We start from the raw sequence: 24667 nt of genomic DNA on the forward strand, positions 1-24667 counted from the left end.
ATGCCCAAGAATCTGAAGTAAAACCCCACAATTCTTTTTGATGTTGAGACAGTCTACCTCCCACTGCGGTGTCGTGAGTCAAGACCTCAGAGGTTTTGAGGCGGCTGAAGCAGTGACTAATGGGAAAGATGCTGCTGCTTGGGCGGCTTTGCACCTCTCCCTTGTCCACCACGAGGGAATCTTCTTTGGCCTCTTTGACCAGCCATACCTCTTGCTCTTCCAACTGAGGAGTAGCAGCAAAAGGATCTACCCCTCCAAGAATGTCCACTGGGGTGAAAGGGCTGAGGCGCCTGAATAGCAGCACCTAGAGACTTGGCTGCCACCTTCGAGGTATGCAGCTTCTCAAGGCTTTTGTCAGCCTTGCCAGAAAGATGAGACTTGTCAAAAGGCATATTAACGGGTCTAGAGTGCACGTCCGGTGCAAATCCAGACTTCTTTAACCACGCAAACCTGCGTATCACAATGCTTTCCACCTTGGCTCTGCCGATACTGTTACCAGAATCCAAACCCGACTGAAGAGACTCACACATGGCCTCTTTGCCATATTTTACAATGGCCAAGAAGCCGTCTCTTTCCACCCCTCGGGAATATGTTCAGCCACCACTGATATACAATCCCATAGGGTGTAGGTGAATTTTGCAAGGGCACATGTAGAGTTGGCTGATTTGAGAGCCATGATCCAAGCAGAAAATTCTCTTTGACCAGGTATCTATTCGTTTATAATCCCGATCTGGTGGGATGGCCGGATAGGCAGCCTGCTTGGAGGTAGCAGTTGCTGCTTACACCACCAGACATTCTGGGGTAGGATGTTTTGACAAGTAGCTGGAGTCACTACTTGACGGCCTATATTTTTTCTCAAGTTTGTATGGACTGCCGACTTGATTCCGGTGCTTCCCATTTTTCACTTATTTTGTAGAGCAGCATGAAAGGTTAGGATAGGATCCCTTTGAGGACCTTTATCCAGGATATCCTTGCGATCAGGGGAGGGAAGGCCTGCTCCATCCCAGATAATCAACTACCTTGGTCATTAATTGTCTTTAATAGGCCTCAGCATGCTCATCTGGTTCTGGTTTACCAAACTCCAACTCTGGTGAAGTGTCCACTCGACTGGGTGTCTGTACATTTTCACGCAGGTCTTGTAACCTAGATTCTTCGGATATGAAGCCATCAGGGACATTAGGAGTGGCATACTGCAAACCAGAGGGTGAATCGTCGTCATCAGATGGTTCATTGTCCTCATAAATGGAAGTGAGTGACTTACAGAAATCCTTCCTAGGCAAAGGAGTGAAGGTTTTCTGAATTACTGGCAAAGGTTTTGATGGTTTCGATAGTCGTGGCAAGGTCTCAACGGCTCTCGATGAGAATCAGGACTTCGTCCCGGGCTCAAGGGCACGCATGATTTGGCTTGAGCCCTTTCCTGATCGGCTTCAGAAGGCACGGTAGGAGCGTGGCCTACTTGCTTCGAGGGTTTCTGGTTCTCTAAGGTTTTTTGCATTTCCTGCCTGAATGATTCCCATTCAGCCAGAGTAGAGGCCTTAGTGGGGCAAGATATAGGCCTCTCTGGGGAGGAGTTGGACGAGGAAGACGAAGTAGGCAATTTCTGGGACGTTGACTAGGAATGGAAGGAGCCACTCCGTGACCTGGACCTTTTAGTCTTCTTCCGTCGAGAAAAGTCGTCTCTCACTTCGTCGGAAGAATGTTTTTATGACAGGGTAGTCAAAGGGGATTTTCTGGGGAATCTACCTACAGCCAATTTCCCTTTGCGCTCCTTTAGAGCCTTTCCGGTCATCGACTGACACTTCTGACAGGCGAGGTCTTAAGCTCCACACCAAAACAGCACAAGCATATTCTATGTGGGTCCATCATCGACATCTTGGCGTCAGAGTCTTGCCATTTTTTTAAGCAAGGTCTTCAGGGTAGTCGGAGCCGAAGAAATTCTAGACAATTTTCTAAAGAAAATTAGGAAGCGTGTCATAGTTTACAAAGCGAAAGCTTACTTGGAAAAACAGAACTGAAGCCAAAGGGCGCTGCGCGTGCTATATAAACCCTCAATGACATCATCATCGAGAGGGTGGCCCTCGAGGGACATCAAGTTGACTGCATCGACGCACAGCGCCCTCAGCCACATTTTTTATCCAAAGCAGCTGAAGCTGGATATTGGCGATATCAAAAGATGAGGAATACGTGGGAGGACACAATCCATTCAAAATACCTCCTACAGTAGGTTCAGCGAGGCATTTTCCAACCCCTTAATTAATTTGAATAAACGTTTGTAGCAACACTCATGAGTTATCTGTGTCCGATTCCTGGCTCCTCACAGAGTCATCATTAATGTATATCTTAATGGCACTGTCATGGTCCAGGGCCCCCAGCCCAATCTACTATTTGATAGATGCCTCATCAACTTCCTTTCTTCTCCTGCTATTTGTATTTTGTATTTATTTGTATTTTATTGAATTTATATAGCCCTTTCATCCAAAGTGCTTTACATAAGAACAGGCAAAATACAACAAGCATAAAATGACAATTGAATCATAACTTGAACAGTATAAAGAACAATTTACAACATTGCAGAGGTGAGGAGGGAGTAGGGAGGGGCAGGGTGAGCGAGGGAAAGGTAGGAGTTAGTGTGTGTGTGGGGGGCCTGTGTGTGCCTGCATGCAGGGGCATGTGTGGGGGGCCTGTGAGCATGCGTGGGGGCCTGTGTGTGTCTGGGGGCCTGTGTGTGTGTGTGTCTGGGGGCGTGTGTGTGTGTGTGTGTCTGGGGGCGTGTGTGTGTGTGTGTGTGTGTGTGTGTGTGTGTGTGTGTGTGTGTGTGTGTGTGTGTGTGTGTGTGTGTGTGTGTGTGCGCGCGCGAGTGAGTGGGTCGTGCGAGTGAGTGGGTCGTGCGAGTGAGTGGGTCGTGCGAGTGAGTGGGTCGTGCGAGGCCTGTGTGTGTGTGTGTGCGAGTGAGTGGGTTGTGCGAGTGAGTGGGTCGTGCGAGTGAGTGGGTCGTGCGAGTGAGTGGGTCGTGCGAGTGAGTGGGTCGTGCGAGTGTGCGAGCGAGCGTGCGTGTGTCTGAACTGGAATCAGAGTACAAATGGACATTTGAGAGAAGAAAAAAGAGGGAGTTTGTGAGAGAAACCGTGTGAGAGAAGTGAGTGGCACGAGAGTAAGAAAAGTAGAGGCACGTAGTGATGGGAGAGTGGGGAGTGAGAAGACCAGGAAATGGAGAACAGGGAGAAAACAGGTGCAGATAGGTGCGCCGTGGGAGAGAGCAGTGGAGGGAGCGTGGGGTGTGGGAGGAAGAGGGGTGAGAACTAAGTATCCGTGGAGTAAACCAGTTTGAAGGACGAGATAGAACCCTCAGTAAAACCGGTCGGGTCCTTTAGGAACATCCCGATGGAAAAAGTTAGAGAGGGGCACCCGCTTTAGGATAAGAGAAAGGTCTGGATAATCGAGGTTACCTGGAAGTAATTGAGATTGAAGAAGCATTGGCATGTGGAATAGGGAAACCACAGCGAGGGAGGTGGGAGATATAGAGTCAGAGAACCTCTCCCATCCCAAACTGAACTGAAAAATACCTGGTTCTTTTTGATATAAAAAAAGTGGAAAAATATTCCTTGTTCGATTTTTTGAGCAAAGTGCCCCATTTCCTATGCTCATACTTCATATGGAACAGATTCTCATGGCTGCTCTGTTCACTTAGACCTTGTTGAAAATGCAACTTTGTCATTCCTTTTTGACCTGGTGACGCAGTTCCAGTAGACGCACCCCTTACGTGGATTGCCTTCAGCTATGTTGTTTGGCCACCGTGAGATTATGGATTAAAGGAGGAACAGTCACTTTTTAAATAGTTTAGCACAGCCAAAAGTGTGATTGGCACAAAGGAGGTAGATGAGTTAGGCATATTTGTGCAGCTGTCTAGTGAGGCAGATGACTGAAGAGGCTGAGTATCTAGTGAGGCACTTGGGCTCTTTGTTGACACTGGGCTGGGAGCATCCAGAATGGGAGGAGTGTTAATGCTGCTGCTCTGGGATTCTACAACCGTCACACAGGTACCTAACAAAAGGATAAACACAAATAATGACGGAGGCATTGGGCATAATAATGATTTAAAGTCATGAAGAAAGAATAGAAACGTTCCCAATTAAGCACAGGATCAAGGAAAAACAAGTTATTCACCTGTACAAATGGTGCACCAGCATGAGGATCCTCATGTTTTGGATCGCCCATTAGCAGAAAGGGAGTATTTTATGCCTTTAGTAACAAGTACAGCCTATTTCTTTATGGTCCTTTTTCTCTTAACAAGTGAATTTCAGATCTCTCCTTATGTATGTGTCATGGAGTGTTTCTACTGCAATTGAGGTATACTGACATGGGAAGACGCACAGATAAATTACTTGATTCATTTGAAAGTTATAGTACCTGGATACTAAACAATGCTGTAGGAAGCAAGTAAAAAAGAAGAATTAAAATGCTATAATTGTCACACTTAATTGTTTATGTCTTCAATTAATAAAGTCCACTACCTTAATATTTCAGTTTAAAAGGAGTTCCATTCAGTCTGATGTCCGGAGATCTTTCGAGCAAGCGTGTACATTTTTTAAAGATCTAAAGCTGAAAGCCTCTGACCATGGATGCTACCAATCAGCAACGTGAAAGTTAATTAAAACACAACCCCTTTCATTAGTATCCTAAATCCAGGCACAGCTATTATGCTTTTGTCTCTGACCAAGAAGAGAGAAAGAATATTTAAACAAATCTTTAAAAAAAACGTATCAATCTTTTTTGAAGACTGAGAAACCTGCTCAGATGCAGCCATTTTCATTAATAGGTCAAATTCCTCAATTTCGAAGGATGTATATTTATGGCCCATAGGAAATCATCATCATCAGCTCTTCCCTTGTCTGCACTTAATCGCCAATTCATGCAAAGAGGGGAAATACAAAATGCACTTGACAATGTTCATCGATAACCCCAACACAAAAAAGTATTTGCCAAAACACACACACAAAACCTAGCAAAATACGAAAATACCTGGATTCTGGAAAATCATTTTGAGTTCATGCCTAATGATTAGCTAAAACAGTAACTTGATAAGATGACGTGCCTCCCCTGCTTCTTGTACCCATTCCAAATGTTGCCAATCGAAATACCCAAAGGGTTCTTCACTGAAGCTCAAAAGATCATGATGAGATTTATATGGCAGGGTAAGAAACCAAGAATTGCATACACCACGTTGATACTCTCCAAGGACAGAGGAGGGGTTGAGCTCCCGGACTTGAGATCATATTACATTGCCTCCCAATTACAAGTCATGATCCCCCACCTCAGAGAACAACATGACCTTCAATGGGCCCAAATGGACAACCATTACTTTGCCCCGGCCACAGTATCAGAATGGCTATGGACCCCGCACAAAAGGGTACTATGCAAAATCAAGGGCCACCCTATACTCAGCACGATTTGGAGTGTATGGCGTGCGAATCGGGAGATGCGCGGGATCACCACCTGGCCATCCCCGCTCAGCCACCTATGGTCCCCTGGCATGAACGATCGCATACCAGAAGTGGGCAGATACCAATCCTGGTACGAGGCTGGCTTGGAAAGAGTGGGCCAGCTCCAGTGGAAGGACTCCTATATTACTCTTCCGGAACTGACGGAGGCATTGGGCATAAGCACACTGTCCACATTTCAGTACATCCAACTGAAAGGGGTCCTGACAAAGGCAGAATGGAAGGACAAACTGAGCAGAGAATTGACCCCATTCGAGAAAATATTGGACTCTATAGTGGAGAGGAAAGGTCTCATATCATTAATGTACCAGGAACTAATAGCAGCGGGAGACGGTTCCACGGAGCCCTTGAGGTCTAGGTGGGAAGAGGACTTTGGGGAAGAAATAGACCCCGACCAATGGAACCTAATGTGCAGGGCCGCCTCCAGAACATCACTATCTTGTCAGTACAAACTGCATGCCATCAAACTCCTGCACAGGTGGCATTACGACCCCCTCAGACTATCCAAAATGTCTCAGTCAATGAGCCCGGCATGCTGGAGGAAATGTGGTCAAACGGCTAACTACTGGCACATATGGTGGGGTTGCCCGCGCATCAAATTATTCTGGAACGAAGTACTGGGGTGGATCAAGGAAATTGATGGTATTCAGAGAGATGCTGACCCCTATATCTTGTGCTCTTTGCCTTAGAAAGGGACGCGGACGAATGGAACAGAGTGAAAGGCCTGACCCCTCCCCATCTACTCCTTGCTCCATGCGAAACCCTATGGATGGACTTTAAAAGTCAACACCTAACACCAGATAATGAGTCCCTAACAGACTAACCTGAGCAGACCTAATGGAAACCCAATGCTCAAGTAGCAGTAATTGAAGAAAAAAAAAAAAACTTCGATACAAGTGATCACTGTGTGATCAGACACTGGAGTCAGGAACTTTTCCCTATCAGCGTTTCGGCGCTTTAGTTACGAAAAATGGACTGGTGCTAAATTAAAGGGAAGTTTTTTTCTTTTTCTTTTTGAGTATCAGGAAATGCACCTTAATTGAGAACTGAGATAACTGTATGACACTGTGAGCTGACATGAAGCTTCTGTTTTTTTGTTTTGTAACTAAATGTGACAACCGGTGCATTATTTGGTATGTATCTTGATTTTCTTTCTTTTTAATTGTTCTTTCTTGTTTCCTTTCTTTGTTGTACATGATAAAACGAATAAAAACAAATTTAAAAAAAAAAAAAAAAAACTAACTTTTAACCAGTAACCTACTGCACATGGGCAAGCAGGAGGGAAAGCAAAGGTGTAATTTACATTTTGGGTGTTATGTCAGAACGCAATAAGTTTTGCTTTCTACGATCTTAGTAGGTAACTTTGACTCTTCAACCTTCACTCAATACTACATCTGCCACGGACCATACTCTTGTACCCTTCTAAAAATGGTTGCATCTGTGCACATTTAATTTGATACTCACGTTCTGTGGGCTCAGATTTGATTGGCACAAAGGAGGTAGATGAGTTAGGCATGTTTGTGCAGCTGTCTAGTGAGGCAGATGACTGAAGAGGCTGAGTATCTAGTGAGGCACTTGGGCTCTTTGTTGACACTGTGCTGGGAGCATCCAGAATGGGAGGAGTGTTAATGCTGCTGCTCTGGGATTCTACAACCGTCACACAGGTACCTAACAAAAGGATAAACACAAATAATGATTTAAAGTCATGAAGAAAGAATAGAAACGTTCCCAATTAAGAACAGGATCAAGGAAAAACAAGTTATTCACCTGTACAAATGGTGCACCAGCATGAGGATCCTCATGTTTTGGATCGCCCGTTAGCAGAAAGGGAGTATTTTATGCCTTTAGTAACAAGTACATCCCATTTCTTTATGGTCCTTTTTCTCTTAAGGGAATTTCAGATCTCTCCTTATGTATGTGCCATGGAGTGTCTACTGCAATTGAGGTGTACTGACATGGGAAGACGCAAAGATAAATTACTTGATTCATTTGAAAGTTATAGTACCTCAGGTTTCTATTTCCATGAAAAACTGTAGATGGTTATTTTGCTGTGATTCATGACAGATGTCTCCAGGTCGCTTGTTGCTTTGGGGCATTTCTAGCAATATGTATGGAATTATACTAAAAATCAAACTATTCACAGAGTTCCCTTACAAATGCAAAGGCGGTGGGAATTCATTATGCTGGTTTGCAAAGGTGCAAAAGGACTCCCCAGCATACCAGATTACTACTTGATGACACACTCGCTGCTGTCCTCCCAAGCTAGTTAGCTGGGAGGACGAAGGTGATTCTAAGCAGATACAAGCCACAGACAGACTAGGACTAGTAAGCAATGCCTGCCTTTTGAGGCTTATGTATCTGTTCAAATCCACATGCTTTGCATAGATTAGCAAACGGTACACCTTGGCAGAGGAGGTTGAGCTGAAGAGATACTTTAAAAAAAAAAAAAAGCTTCTGAATGACTGAACCCAACCAAGTGTGTCCGTGCTTGTGTCTACACAATAGTGCCGTGTGAAAGTGTGGACTGAACTCCATGTTGGTGCTTTGCAAATGGCTTCATGCAGAACATTAGCGATAAAAACTAATGTTCCTCCTGTGGCACGTGTAGTGTGTGCTCTATTGGTGAACTGTAGTGCCTTGTTTGCTAGAGAATAGCAAAGCTGTACACACCCAACGATTCATCATGAAATGGTTGCTTTGGTAACAGGCTCTCCCTCCCTGCCTGCTGCCATCGATACAAATAACTCATCAGTTTCCCTTAATTGCTTTGTTCTATCGCGATAATACATGACCACAAGAACGTTGAGTGTATGCAATGATCTTTCTCCCCGGTTATGAAGATTTTGAAAGAATGCTGGTAACTCAAGGATTGGTTGACAACATTTTGATATCAATTTGGGTGAGAACCATGGATGCATTCTGAAGCCCACTTTGTGTTTATGATTTTCAACAAACTGTTCAGAAACCGATACAGCCTGCAGTTCACTTAGGCTTCTTATTGATGCAATAGCAATTAGAAAAGCCATCTTATATTAAAAGATCCTTGAACTAGGCCTCATGCATTGGATTCAAAGGGGGCCCCATTAGTTGGTGTAGAACAGTATTTAGATCCCAACCTCGTGGGGTGTGTGCCACCGGAGGGTAGATCTGCATTTACTCCTTCCATTAATGCTTTAACTACTGGAACCTTCACCAAAGATAGCTTGTGTGGGATGTGGTGTAGGCAGCCAACGTGAATGCTAAACCACACCTGAATCAAGAAGGTAGAGCATCTGGGTAGATGATGTCTGCTTCGGAGAAATTGATGAGATTGTTGTTTTTCTGGTTACACATCAGATTACAAACCGTTTCCACTTACAATAAGGTTTGGTGTTCGGGCTCCTTGCCCCGCACACAATGTGTCATGGGTAACTTTAAGTGGCCAAACTCTTTGACTTTAGGAGCCAAGCTGCCAAGTTGGTAGTTTGAGGGTCTGGAGGTGTTATTTGTTGGCATTTAATAGATTGTGAAATGGATGGATTTTGATTGATGAACAAAGATGTTCAACAAGTGGTAATATCACGACTGTCTCTTGCACATTGGAGAAATAACTATCATAATGCTTCTGATGTAGCTTGTGGACCACAGGTTTCAGCGGGGCTGCATAGGAGGGATTACGCAAATATCTGACTAGCTGATCTATAGGGACCCCTGTTCTGGGTAACTGAATGCAGAGTTTAAGCATTTTTTGTTGTCTACTGTTGCAAACAGGTCCACTGATGGGTGGCCACATTCTGCAAAGATCTGTTTAAGTGTACTGGTGTTGAGTTCCCACTCGATTTCCACTACATGGATCCTGTAAGCTGTTGGCTAGAGAATTGTTCCTCTGGAAAGTAGTGTGCTTGGATGTGAATGCCTCTTTGACTGCACCAGTGCCAAATATTCTGTGCGAGCACCAATGGGGTCTTTGAACGAGAAGTGCCCTGTTTGCTGATATAAAGCATGGCTGTCTGGTTGTCCGTGTGGATTAGGCTGCTTTTCTTCAAAAGGCTTTGGAAGAAATAAAGTGCCATCTACTCTTTAAGAAACTACAAACAATGTATGTGGCGCTTTGCTTGATGGTTTGTCAAAACCTTACTGCGCAGGGGATATGGTCAATGTGCCCCCAACCTGACAGTGACGTGTCTGCAGCGATTTCTGTTTGGCAGTACAACCAAGTGCTTTCCTTTTAACATATTCGATACTGACCACCACCAAAGGCTTTTTACTACCCTCTTGCGAGACTACCATTAGATCATCCCATTCACCTGTTTTTGAAGACCATTTTTCTGCCAACCAAGGCTGTATTGTGCTCATGTTGAGGCGGGATGGAAAATGACAAAGCATGATGCCCTTATGCCTAAAAGCCTAATCACATTCCTTATTATCTCCTGACTTGAAGAGTAACAAGGGATCTTTACTTGCAAGGCGTGTACTCTTTCTAGAGGTGGGTAAGCCATTGTCTTTTGAGTATTTAAAACCACACCTAGAAAAGCTTTTTTTTTGGCTTAGGACCAGAATGGATTTTTCTTTGACAGAGAATCCTATACTATGGAGTCGGTGGACTGTCTCGTGTTTGTGTAAGAGAGAACATTTTGCACTTTCCCCCGTTATCAGTCAGTCGTCTAGACAGAACGTTTGGGGATTTACATACTTATTTACTGGCTTTAGTCTAGAACGGGAATTTCGTTTTTGTCCTTTTTGGGTATTAAAAGACTGTAGGGGGGGGGGTGTCTGCACCACTATCCACTATACCCCAGTCAAGGCTCTCAATTGGTAGCAATGGACGAGCAGCCAAAGCGGAGACTCGAGGAGGTGATGCAGGCTGGTTCTTAGGTACAGCGAATCTCCAAGTCCCCCACCACTCCCCTCATCCCCCCCACAATAGAATGTCCACACACTTATGTGCCAACTGTTCTTTCATTAAAGGATAAAAAGTCACGTCGAAAAATGCAAATAAGACTCACTTTGTTCTTAAAAATCTAATCAAATGGTTTACTCAATATATACAACTCTATGCGGTACCACAGTTACCCTTAGATTCAATTATAATGCACCACCTGCTGACAGTTATTAAAAAGCATTACAAATATTAGGCACTGTTAAACCTTATAGAAATGCAGGTAATACTTTTCTTTAGACTGGATGTTTCTCCCACATATTCCTCATCTTTTGATATCTCCAATATCCAGCTTCAGCTGCTTTGGAATTTTTTTCCGGCAGAGGGCGCTGTGCATCGATGCAGTCGACTCAATGTCCCTCGAGGGCCTCCGCCTCGAGGATGATCTCATCGAAGGCATACATTGCACGTTCATTGGCTTCAGTTGTGTTTTTTCATGACATTCTTAAGTGGAACTACCCACATTAAAGCAGATTTGACCATAATAGACTCTGAAGGAGCATAAGCTGCAATAACATGGAAATTCTACTGCAGGGTAGGCTGGGAGGGGCGAAGTAAATAACTTGTTCTTTGAATGGATTGTGTCCTCCCACGTATTACTCATCTTTTTTGATAGACTCCCAAAGCAGTGATTGAATTGGAGGCAGGAGTAAGAATTTTTGTAAACCGGGATTGTCATGAATGGAATGAAGGACTGCTTTCCCAAAGCTTCCATCTGGACTTTAGGTTAAATTAAGGCAGTAATGCTTAGTAAAAGTGTGAATTGTAGACCGAGTGGCTACCTCAAGTGTTTTTTTTTTAATGGGAACACCTCTTTGCAGAGCAGATGAAGTAGCCATGCCCCTAGTGGAATGGGCTCCCAAGCCTTCTGGCGGATCTTTCTCGGCCAGCCTATAGCATTCGGTAATAGCTAAAATAAGCCATCTGGACAAAGTCTATTTGGTTACAGCCTGTCCTGACTTATGACCAGTGTATCCAATAAACAGTTGATCATCCAGATGCAACTTTAACATCCTTGAAATGTAAAAGATCAGAGCCCTTCGTAGGTTGAGTCTGGGTAGCCTCTCCATTTCCTTGCCAGGATGAGGTGGAGGGTAGAAAGCAGGCAACACTAGCTTTGTCCCAAATGACAATTCGAAATGACTTGGGTAAGAATGAAGGTTTGACCCCAAGGAAGACCTTGTCCTTATGAAATACCGTAAAAAGTGGTTTAGAAGACAGTGCCGGCAACTCACTCACCCTGCGGGCTAATGTTAGCACTACCAACAAGATGGTTTTTAATGTTAGTAGTCTTAAGGGACATGAATTGAGCAGTTCAAATGGTGCACACATGAGAAACTTTAAAACAAGTTTCAGGTCTCAAATGGGAACCTGAAAAAGAGATGGAGGGAACACATTAGTGAGGCCCTTTAGAAATGTTATCACCAAAAGTTATTTTAAAATGAGGCGTTTCCTCAGACGAGTGCTTGAAGATGGAAAGCACCGCTAAATAACCTTTAATGACCACATTCTTGTCACTGCACCAGCTACAGAATTTGTTCCAACGGCAGCAGTATCAAGACTTGGTTGCTGGCCTTCTGGTCGAAAGCAAAATCTCCATTACGTCATCCGGGAGGTCCCAATCCTTGTACCTTAGCTTCTCAGAACCCATGCATGAAGGCTGAGTGTTTTGACCTCTGGATGGAGAACCGACCCTCCTCTCACGAAAGAAGGTCCTCTCTTTGTGGAAACGTATTGGAGGGCAGATGGACACGTCCAGAAGGTCCGGGTACCACGTTCAACTTGCCTAATCCGGGGCAATAAGGATCATGGGTTTCCCAAACTTTCTCAACCTCCTGATGACTTGAGGAATGACTGAGACTGTAGGAAATGTGTACAGGAACACGTCTCCTAGAGCTCATCTTGGGGGAAATTCCCTGGAGCAGTACAGCCGCACTTTCAGTTGACACCGTTCGCAGAAAGATACACTTGAGGGGTTCCCCAAAGGGTGAAGATTCCTTGAAGGACTTCTTGAGCTAGCTCCCACTCATGGGAGACTGCTCTGCCTGCTCAGAGCCTCTGCCGCTGTTAGTCCTCCCTGGCTAGCTGAACTGCTGACCGGGAGATTCCTTCTTGAACTGCCCAGTGCCAGAGCTACATTGCCTCTCTGCACATTGGCAGTGACCCTACACCACCTCTCTTGTTGAGGTAGGGCATGGCCACTGTGTTGTCCGTCATTATCAGGACATTCTTTCCCCGTCGAGGGCAGAAAAGCCTTCAGTGCGAGTCCGATTGCCCTCAGGTCCAAAAGATTGATGTGTAGTTTGGACTCCGATAGAGACCAATGACCGCCGATTGTCAGACTGTTGGCATGGGCTCCACGCCCCGTGAGTGGGGCATCCATAACTACTGTTCTCTCCGGCCATGGTTGTCAAAAAGGTTCTCCCTTCAGAATGTTGTCCTCATATGCCCACCACAGAAGATCCTGTGTGACCCTGTTTGGAACCTGAAGTAGGACTGACCTGTTGCCCGAGAATGGAGACCATTGTGTCCTGAGAGCCCATTGAAGGGATCTCATTCTCAGACAAGCCTCTGGCACCAGGAAAATGCAGGATGCCCTGAGGCCGAGCAACCTCAAGTCGTCGAAGGCGGGGAGAAGCTGGGCACTCTGAAATTTGGTGACCATCTGCAGAATGTCTTGAGCCCTCACCTCGGGTGGCGAGCTCTTTCCCAAGAATGTAGCCAGTACAGCCCCGATGAACTGGAGCTTTCGAGCTGGTATCATGTGGGTAATTGAGTGAGAAGCCCAGTCTGTGGACAGTGGTCAGGTCACGCTGAGATGATCCAGGACTTGTTCGGGAGAACGCACCCTGATCAGGCAATCGTCCAGGAAGGGGTAGATGTGAATCTCCGCCTCTCCTGAGACTCACTGCCACCACCGCCATCAGTTTGGTGAAAACCCTTGAGGGCCGGAGGTCAGCCCGAACGGCCAAACTCAAAACTAATAATGAGAACCGCCAACAGCAAACCTCCGTTAGTTTCTGTGGTTGAGATGGATTGGCACATGAAAATAAGCAGCCTGAAGGTCCAATCACACCAACCAATCCTGGAGCTGGAGGGCCTGAAGGATCTGAGAAAGTGTGACCATCTTGAACTTGTCCTTCCTGAGGAACTTGTTCAATTCTCGGAAGTCCAAGATAGGTCTCAGTCCTATGTCCTTCTTGGGGATTAGGAAAAATTGAGAATACCATAATTTGTCCCTATCAGCTACAGTCACTGGCTCTATAGCACCTTTCCCTAGCAGAGTCAAAATTTCCTGCACAAGAAACGGATCTGGAACCTTTAAAGAATGGCTCCCTGGTGGATGATTCTGAGGTCTCTGGATGAAGGGGAGGCAGTAACCTTGGGCTATGGTGTGTAATGCCCAAACATCTGAAGTAATACCCTGCCATTCTTTCAGATGCTGAGACAGTCTGTCTCCCACTGGGGTCTCATGAGTCAAGACCTCAGAGAGGCTATGAGGCAGCTAAAGCAGTGGCTGTAGGTAAAGATGCTGCTGCTTGGGCGGGTTTAGCACCTCTCCCTCGTCCACCACGAGGGAATCTTCTTGGCCTCTTTGACCAGCCATGCCGCTCGCTCTTCCAACTGAGGAGTATTAGCGAAAAAAAGATCTACCCCTCCAAGACGTTCCACTGGAGTGAAAAGGCTGAGGCTGCCTAACAGCGGCACCTAAACGCTTGGCTGCCGCCTTCAAAGTCTGCAGCTTCTCAAAGATTTCGTCAGACTTGCTGCCAAAAAGATGTGACCCATCAAAAGGCATATTAAGTAGTCTAGACTGCACATCTGGTGGAAATCCAGACTTCCTTAAAGGAATGGTTCGGGCAGAAAATATTATTGTCCCTATGGGTCGGCCATGTGGTTTTAACCATAATTCGATCGATCGTACAAACGTTTCCTATGCACCTTGCCCGAGTTTCCGTCTCTTGAACACAAGCAAAATCAGGCAGCAGGGCGCGGCCATTTTGTGATAATCTTATCACTTTCCGCATCGTCCTGGGTGACCTGCGTTTGCGGCACTAAATCATATCCCCCGCCCCCGATCCTGACATGACTAGACGCGTACCGCCCATTTCACAACGCCAAAGCACGTCACGTGTCAACATTCTCTGCGCCTCAGCTACTGACGCGTCGCCATGGAAACAGCAGGAAGCCTCTTTCCTGGACAAGTATAAACAGAGCGTTTCACAACACACAACAGCAGATTTTCTTTTCCATTCCTCGCGGTGTATTTCATTGAGTATTCCGTGACTCGTTTCTGTGCTCTGGTCAGCTACCTTCGTTGCTTGTAGCCCGTGTGAACAGATACCAGTACCATCGCTATAATTTATTTTCGTTTCTTTACCACACAATGGCAACAATAATGCCCTACCTGTACGAGTCAGAGTATTCGGAGGAGGAATTACTGGAAAGAGCAAACTCTGTAGACGATGGGGATTTGAACAACAGTTGGGGCGGACGTTTCAACAGATGAAGAGCCTGGGCCTAGTCGCATGGACAGTGTTTCCACCTAGTGCACCTGCAATTGGTGCGCGCTAATGCCAACCGAGGTGGAGAACTGCTGCTGCCAAGAAAACTCTGGATGCTTGTCCTACATATCGCAAGGCGATCCACAGCCGCAATGCGTTACCGAGCTGCCAGACTTCACAGCAGTCTGTCTCACATGATCCGTGTTGAGGATTTTGATGGTGCTTATGCACGAACTTCGCGCAACAGTTCGCCCTCGTAATCCAAGCAACGAGTAAGTGTAGTCTGGTTGTGATGTCAGTTAGGCCACTACCATTTCACGGTTGTCCCCTATATTCTCGTAACTTCAAGATATCATTGTCATATCCGTTTAGTCTTGCAATTCTCTAGTAATAGTCACATAAAAGTTGTTCAATATTGTGCAGTGTCTAGTTAGCATTTGTATTGGCAAAAATGCCATTGTATACAAGAATTGTCATACACAACTAAGGTTTAATACACTTATCTTGGTCATTTAAAAACACATTGCATCTTTTTCTTTTATGGGTGGTACCGGCTGGTGGCCTATCGGTCGTACACATGGTGGCTTCATGGGAGGCTTGGACACCGCGTTCGACGAGTAATACCCGCCTGTGTCGTTGGCGCCATTAGACAAACTTTCCCCAGCGACAGTGGTCAGTACAGGGGATTTTCCCTCGCCGAGCTGCAACCAGACCTTTACAATGTGTAGTATTTTTGTGCCATCAAAATAAGAAACCAAATAAAAACACAACATTTTTTTATCTATGGTTGTTTCATTTTTTTAGTGAATCAAGTGTGTCTCAATTCAGCAGTGTTCCGGTGCCTTGTCTGCACGCCTCCCAGCCCCATCCATCCCACCCCCCACTATCAAAGGCAGTTCGCGCCAGTGGATGTGCGCTCCCGTGGGGGGCTGTCAGGGGCGCGAAGGGCCAAGGTGCCAAACAACATGTACACTTCAAAAGGTATCCCACGCCCAGGGGACATTGTTCACATGGCCTCCTCAGACCCCGTGTCTCCAGGCAGGCCTCCCCTGAAGCAGGCCGCACCCCTGCAATGTACATAATACCACGACATATACACGTCATTCATTCACAAACACACCCCTTTTTGTTATTCTTTATAGGCGTCTAGATGTTTACCATGAGAACATCTTTGAGCACTGCAAGTCAACTTGTGAACGTGCTACTCTGACCGCTTCGAGTGAACTCGTCAGTGTGAACATCCTGTGAACATCTCCATGTTCTCCTTCGACTAATTACTCAGTTTGCTGAATCCAACTGTTTGTTGGTCAAGGTAAGGACATGTATCCTAATCGTATTGCATCCTTCACGGGCCGTGCCTGTAGTATAAGCATGTTTCATTTTCGTGCCTGATAGAACATTCAAGGGACGAGTAACATGTTCTGATTTTCAACACATCAATGAATTGTTTGTGAAATGCATCCTATTATACAGCCGCACACGCTGCACTGGTTTTGCTGTAATGCCCAAAAGAAAGCTTGCATCGAAAAACGTATGGTCCAATTCATTCTTTCTCACATGCTCATGCAAAATAATTTTCTAATAAAGCTGACCTTTATTTTGCAGAATTTACAACAATGCCTGCAGGTGCTATTTTCGGTTGCCCTTCGAAGACCCATGACAAATACGAAGGCATTACAATGCATGTATTCCCCAAGACTGTTGATCGAATAAGAGAATGGGTCAGACTTTGCAGATATCCACTGGAAGACCTTGCAAGTAGAGTCAACCAAGTCTTGGAGGACAAGAGGGGTCATCGATACCGCATCTGCAGCCTGCACTTCTCACCGGAAATGTACAACACATCCTTGTACACAAAGAGGAATCAACCGAGAGCAACTCGGAAATTGCTCCCAAATGCTATTCCGACTTTACTCGTGAAAATGCCGCCACAGGTGAGTCACGCTGCAGGATTCAGCTTTACGCCTGTATTTTCGGTGTATATGCCACTTATAGTACTTTCCATATTTATGTGATTGAATAGCTGCTGAAATAATGAGTTTTTTGCTAAACATCAGTCCATGTTTTGTAGAACCCACATAGAAAAATGATTTATGGGAACGGATAACTATGCTATATTATGCGTTTCAATAAGTGTAATTTTCTAGTATTCAGTCTCCTTACATGCCATTTTGTAATGTTTGAATTTCTAAATCGAATAATACTTTCCCTTTACCACTCCATTACTATCCACCGAATATGAAGGAACAAGATTCAACAGCCACGTGTTGCCTGGAGTTATCAACTACTTCGAGTGCATATCAGGTAGTCTTACCTAGCTATTCTGTTCGACTGGTTTTATGTACGGAATTCTAGATAATGTGATCATATTTTTGCAACGTATCATTGCATTACACAATGTTTCTTTAACACTTTATTGTTCATAAGTACCTTTGTCGTCTTTCCAAATTGTGTGTACGGTTTCCAATCTTTTCGACCTAACTAATGAAAGTACTGTGTTTCAGGGAGATGCTGAAGCATCCACTACAATGCGAACACCCCTCGCAGTAGATCCGGTGTCAGAGGTATGGGTCTTCATAGCTCAATAGAACGAGATAATCAGATCATATTTTCGCAACCTATCATTGCATTGCACAATGTTTCTTTGCCACTTTACTGTCGATATGTACCTTTGTCGTCTTTGTCCAGTTTCCAATCTTTTCGAACTTACTAATGCAAGTACTGTTTTTCAGGGAGATGCTGCAATGTCCGATACAATTACATTATCCATTGCAGTTGTTCCAGAAACAGACCATACAGTTGCTCCAAAGCCAGAGATATGCGCATTGACAGTACCATCGAATAAAAGAAAGTCAGTCTAATTAGATGTGTAATGCCAATGCCTTATTTTAAATGGATACTATTTTTTGTAGGGATGTATACAAGATCCGTATATTGAACCGGAGGAACGTGTATCAGAGTCGGTCCGCCAGTTTGCTGATGTTAGAGTAAAGAAGGTTTCAAAGAAAAGAAATAAAAATAAGGTTAGTTATAAACACTTTCTATTGTTGGCAAAAGTTTTGTGCTAATGCCTTCATTATATGCTTTTTTTATGTCAATTGTACAACACTGTATGTTGGATTTAGACTGAACATCCCTTTTCCTATCTGTCCTGTAGTTGCCCAATCGAGTACGGACTATGCAGACACAGACAGCGATACAAATGACAGATGCTGCTTGCCAAACTGTTTTCACCATGGTGGAACTATTCATTGAGGCGCGTCGTGTTCACACTCGAGATGCCTATGTCCAATGGCCAGAAAATGAATTTAATAAGACCGGCAATTCCAGCAAAGTGTTCTTGGACCATTGCTACAATGCACCTGCACCGCCAGAGGAAGACGCAATTGAATTTATAGAAGATAGTTTTACATTACTCGATGACCACTTGACACAATCGACATCCGCCAAAAAAATGCCCCCCAAAAAACAGTCCACATTGATGTTTTCTCGTATCCATCGTCAAGTAACAGATGTTGAAATGACAAACTGAAGCATCAACACTACTGACCGACGAAACAGACAAAGATATCGACTATAGTGTGTCCGGTTTGGTTGATATGTCCACAACGGTTCAGTCCGAAACAACAGTGTTTACAGATGACAGTATAATAAAAGAGGCCAAATGCACAGTATTCGACAGCAGCTTGATGGAGATTATAAAGATGTTGAACTGTGTGCATTCAGTGGGAGGGGAAGTATGTGGAAAGCCATTGGTGAGCTTGACTCGTCTAACACAAAGCAGTAACCTGAAAATACATGCCACCTGTGAAAAGTCAAAGCATTTTCATGGTCCACTGAACCGATGCTGGGGAAACTGCCAGCTGGCAATCTACTGTGTGCAGCAGCTTTACTTTTCAGTGGCTCTAGTTTCACGAAGTTATCGAGTTTCTTTCAGTTTGTGGGACTACATTTTATTTCTAAAACGCAATACTACAACTACCAACGTGATTATCTATTCCCTGCCATTAATGAAGCTTGGAAAATTGAACAATTGGCTATTGAAAGTACATTCCCCGACAAACGGTTCAGGCTAGCCGGTGATGGACAGTGTGACAGCCCTGGATTTTCTGCTAAGTACTGCACCTACCATCTTCAGGACATGGAAAGTAAGAAAATTGTGAGTTCGGTGGTCGTGCAGGTGTCCCAATGTAAATCTTCGGTGGCCATGGAGAAACTTGGTTTTATAAAATCATTGGAAGATCTAGAATCCAGGGGAATGCAAATCGACCTCATAGCCACGGACAGACACGTTTCAATAGCCAAGACAATGAGAGAGCAGTATCCAAATATTAAACATCAATTTGATGTATGGCATTTTGCCAAATCAATTAATAAAAAAATCTCAGCTGCAGGGAAAAAAAAGGTTTTGAAAGTATTTCTCAATGGTCCCAGTCTTTCAGCAACCATCTTTGGTTGAGCTCCAAAACATGTGATCGGTCTGTGGAAATTCTACTGGAAAAATGGCGCTCACTGATGCACCACTATTCCAACGTTCACCACTGGACAGAACACCAACATTTCCACCAATGTGAACATGACCCTTTGTCCCCAGAGCAGTCACAGAAGAAGTAGTGGTTGATACCATCTTCACCTACACACAAAGCCCTTGAGAAGATCGTGTTTGATAAAACTATCAAGAGATTTGAAGGGACTCACAGAATTCTGTCACACAGGAGATTTGGAGGTGTTCCACAATATGTGCCTAAAGTACAGGCCAAAGAGATTGCATTTTGGCATCCAGGCGATGAAATGTAGGACTTTACTAGCGGTATTAGCGCATAACGAGAATGTTGGCCGGGAACAATCTAGGACTGCAGGAAACTTGGGGATGCTTCGCTACAATATGGACTTTACAAAAAGAAGCAAAACATGGGTGGTCAAGCCAGTATATGATCAAATGGAATTAGATTTTGTGAAAGATCTCATTGTTAATGTCGTCGAGATGCATACTCATGGAATCGCGCACAAATCTGTTCCGAGCACAAATACATTGCCACAAAACATTGCCAGCGTACCATGTCCACCCAAAGCAGAGCATTCTTAAATTGTTCAAATCCCGGTTGAAATGATTACCGTCTGTTTTTATTTTTGCAAACAAATGTTTCTATAATCTGTATAAATAAAGTATGCATTTTGTCTTTTGAAATCTATCCTCTCAGTCCTTTGTCTTGAAAATATATTACAATTATTACGATTGCTTTCACATTTCACAGTTTAGTTGAGATACTGTGGGACCTTCATTTTTAGTGTTAATGAACAATGGGTAACAGTGTGTAAGAATATTTGGGTTTTGGCAGTTGACTTGCAATAAAGTTCCGCAAAAATCTGAATTACTGCTGGACCTACAAAAGGGATTAGACATGGGCCACAAAACATTCCGGGCACGCAAGAAGTACCGACTGTGAAAACATGCCATGTGGTAGGAGGCCATGAAATAAGCAGTGGTGGCCCTATTGGCAAATTTCACCTACAGCTGAGCAGCGCCACAAACAATGAGCGGCCCCCTATTTCCTGAGCCCGTGTTTCAAAAATCATTTTATCATGGATGCGTTGACTGGGATGTTGCAAAGTAAGAATGTACGTTCATTTTGAGTGAAGGTCGCCAGCTTTGAATTTCGGCTTGGGAGCTGTGGGGCCCCACGCGTCCCTCGCACAGTATAAGATTCTATTGTTTTTTGACCTTCAGAGACAGGTACCATTGCGAAAGGGATTGAATTGAAGGGGGGTGTAATAACGTATGATATGATGAAGTTGCCCTTTCCGAAACTGCACCTAGTTACATGTAAGTTCAGTTTATGAGAAAACGTTGACACGAACGGAGGATTCTGCATCACGGTCTGCATTACGCCTAGAGAATGGAATTGCGAATGTAATGTAAGTTTCTCTTTAGACGATTTCATACCAGATCTAATCGAAATAAGAATAGCTGACCGTTACTGATGGGTGACATTGTACTTGTTCGTTCTGTTTGACATATTGCAATGAAGTGCTAGTAGTTCTATCTACCGGGCAACAGGGGCAGGCCAGCATCGAGAGGCATGTAGACACCACTTGTTTCTACCTGGCTCAACGCTAATAAATCATTACATTGTTTTGCACCTCGAATTATTGCCCCAGTTTACGCATTACGTTTAGAGCTCAACATTTTCATTTGCATTATCCGCGGAAGCAAATAGCAGAGTACTTTGATATTCCACATTGTATTCTCTCGGTTCACATTGTGTCACCTCTGCGCTAATAAAGGAAATTAATAATTGTAATAAAGATCGGCTACTGAGACACTTTTCGATTTTTATCTTTTGCAAACAGTTACATCGTGCCGTTCTGCGATTGTCATCTGTTCCAGACTCCGACCGATGGCTTCTTCAACCGCCAGCTGCAGCTACATGTCAATCGCTGGATCTACTTGATCTTATTTTGGGACGACAGACAAGGTCCAATCTGTCCGTACGCGGTACCGGCAATTAGAAGCAACATAACAACCTTTACGGTGGTCTAGTGCCAAGTTGAAACACCAGCCTTGCAACTCACTGTGCGACCGAAGTGCTTCGATTACCCAAAACGTACCCTGTGTACCCAAAAGGAATACCGCGTGGCTCACGATAAACATTTGCGGATTACCCAAAACGAACACCCCGTGTACCCATAAAGGAACAGCGTGTGACTCACGATAAACATTTGCAGATTTATTAAACGACAGACAAGGTCCAATCTGTCCGTACGCGGTACCGGCAAAGAATAAAAGTTCTATTTTAATTGATTCGGTCACACGACGATTGTTATTGAAACATATAACGTGAAATAAATGTACTTTAGCAATTGTACAGTCTTGTTGTTTCCTTTTAAAGTACAGTTTCATATTCCTAATTGTGACGCGCCACGCTGTGAGGCGATGTGTGTGTTCCGGGTTCCGCATCTAGTCGCGTAGGTGACGACTGGGCGCGTTTGGCCACGCTGCCCAGCAACGTCACGGAGAGAGGCGGCGAATATAAATGATTTGGTGAGGTCAGGCTCAGGGGCGGGGGATATGATTTAGTGCCGCAAACGCAGGTCACCCAGGGCGATGCGGCAAGTGATAATCTTAACACAAGATGGCCTTGCCCTGCTGCCTCATTTTGCTTGTGTTCATGAGACGAAAACTCTGGTAATGTGCATATGAAATGTTTGTACGATCGATCGAATTAAGATTAAAAGCATATGGCCGAACCATAGGGACAACAATATTTCTGACCAAACCATTCCTTTAAGCAAGCAAACCTGCCTATCACGGTGCTTGCCGCCATGGCTCTGCCACTGCTGTCAGCAGAATCCAAACCAGACTGAATAGACTCACACATGGCCTCTTTGCGATCTTTTACAATGACCAAGAAACCGTCTCTTTCCTCCCCTTCGGAAATATGTTCAGCCGCTATGGATATCCAGTCCCATAGAGTAAGAGTAGAGTTAGCTGATTTGAAAGCAATGCTCTGAGCAGAAAAGACCTTCCTAGACCAGGCGTCTATATGTTTATCATCCCGATCTGGTGGGATGAGCAGCCTGCTTGGAGGTTTCTAGGGTAGGGTGTTTTAACAAGAAGCTGGGGTGACTACTTGACGTACAGTATTTCTATGTCAAATGTTTGTTGACTGCCCGACTTGATTCCGGTGCTTACTGTTTGGCAAGATTGTATGCAGTACCCTTTGGGTGCATTACAACAACCCTTGGGTGCACTACAACAACCCTGACCTCCTGGCAATAGGAACCCAACCTTTGGTATAAGTCTGTACTACACAGGTTGGTAGCGTGATTAGGCAGCCAGGCTTTTATCAAGAAGGGTCAATGCGAGCTGTAGGGGAGTTACACAGTGACAAATATTCAAATAAACTCTTACACACATGGTTTCTTGAATAAACAAATATTAATTTGTCAGTTTGAGTAAGCCTTCAGAAGGGCAATATTTCTAAATCCGTAAGTACCCTTTTGGGATGGCACACAGACACTGCCTACACCCTCAGGTGACTTTAGTAACTAGGACACTGTGGACATTAATATATCACTGTTTGTATTTAGAATCAGCCTTAAGAGTTTGTCAAAGAAAAAAGGTTATGAGAACAAGACAAGAGATCTCACAAATATTCTGAAAGCAGGCACCGCTTTTGTCCACCCCACAATTAAAGGTTAGTTAACTCCTTCCTGGTAGGAAGACACAACACAATGTCAGAGGGGAAGAAGAGTCATTTAGGGAGCCAGGCTAGCCCAAAGTCAATTGGGCAAAAGTCTAGGTGAACTGAAGCACTTATCAGAGGTAGGTAAAAGTCTTGCACAATGTTTTAGGAGTCTTTGTAGAAAAGTAGGGTCACAAGCTGTTTAGGCTTGTGGAGTAGAGAAGCAGTTAGCAACTCTAACAAGCAACCAAGACATGTCTCAACAGAGAACAAGTAAGGTTACAACAAGAGGTAAATTCTCTTAGACTGTACAGTACCTTTGGTTAGAAGAAAATGTCTATGGCTGGCTTCTGTTCCTGTACAGCTCTGCAGATCCTTTGTTCCTGGGCCTCAGTCGTGGGGACAAGAGGGAGGACGTCGGGAGGACTCCTGCACTGTGACAGGACGATCAGCGACAGAAAAGGACCAACTTCTATTCAGTGGCACTTGGCGGTTTCAGCTCCTCACGTATCAGCAAATAGCACCATCGCAGACTTTTGGCTTTTGAGGTGGGCTTTCCTTGCATCTGGGGGTCCATCACTCTGTTGAGGTGGCTCAGACTTGGTCAGTCCTGCTTCCTGGGAGTCCGGAGGATCTTCCTGGAGCTCTTGGCCAACTTAAAAGCAACACACACTATCTGGTGTTCCTCTCCCTGGCTATTCACTTCCAGCAGCAACTGCAGTAGAAGTTCAACCAGCTCCGACAGGATGTCCAGGTGGCTTACTTTGGAGTTGATTGGTCATACCAACTCAAGGGGAGAAGTCGTCCTTGGAGGGCTTCTGTAGTCGAAACGAATTTGGAGTTTCAGCACAGCAGCAGGGCTTCACCGGGCAAACCAATGGTCCAGGAGTTGCAGCAGGCGTCCTCTTCAAGTTCTTCTTCGGATTCCTTCGTCCAGTGGTCGACTGCCTTCCAAGCCAAAAAGCCTTGCCTTTTATGCAGGTTTCTCCCATTCATTCCAGCCCAGCTGTCAGTCACCCAGCAGGGTGGCTGTCCTTGCCGGACAGACAGCCGGCCAATCACCTAAGAGTGCATTCCTGTCTCCTAGGAGACTTGGCACAAGAAGATTCAGGCACCTCCCTGGCTTCCTGTCCCTGCCAGACCCCTTGGAGCCAGAGGCGGGATTCACCTGTGAATCCCGCCAATGGCAAAATTAACAAAGGAACCAAACCTGGTTTGGCGCGCAGAGTAAATGTCAAGAAGGGCCTTTCCACAAAGAAATGGCAAAAAAGAAGACCGGGTAAATGCACACCACGGTAGTTAAAAGTAAACCACTGCCACTAGCCATTCATCGAGGAAAGGGTAACAAGATTGTTACATGAGAAGCTAGACAAAGGGGATACTAAGTAACCCCTCCAGCACCCTATTGTAAGAGTGTGTGTGCTGGGTCTAGAAAGTTACAATGTAAGTTAAGTCAATTTCACCTTACTGCTCTTGCAAACAGTAGTTTATCCAAGAGAAAGTATTTAAACCTTGGGGAAATCTGGGCGACTTCCCTGTGCCACTGCACTGAAGGTGCTG

At 44.8% G+C, this 24667-nt stretch overlaps 1 protein-coding gene across 2 annotated transcripts in view; it reads right to left on the reverse strand.

Moving 5' to 3' along the window:
- Nucleotides 1-24667, reverse strand: part of E2F4 (E2F transcription factor 4) — a 471886-nt gene that overhangs the window by 22524 nt on the left and 424695 nt on the right. Inside the window, exon 7 of one of the 2 annotated variants that reach the window (XM_069653900.1) lies at nucleotides 6963-7166. In XM_069653900.1, the coding sequence (XP_069510001.1) occupies nucleotides 6963-7166 (204 nt within the window). Of the gene's footprint in view, nucleotides 1-3784; nucleotides 4042-6962; nucleotides 7167-24667 lie in introns of those variants that run through there. The other variant, XM_069653909.1, reaches the window with a different exon arrangement.

Source organism: Ambystoma mexicanum, chromosome 1p, assembly GCF_040938575.1.
Source record: "Ambystoma mexicanum isolate Mex_15411 chromosome 1p, UKY_AmexF1_1, whole genome shotgun sequence".
NCBI lineage: Eukaryota > Metazoa > Chordata > Amphibia > Caudata > Ambystomatidae > Ambystoma > Ambystoma mexicanum.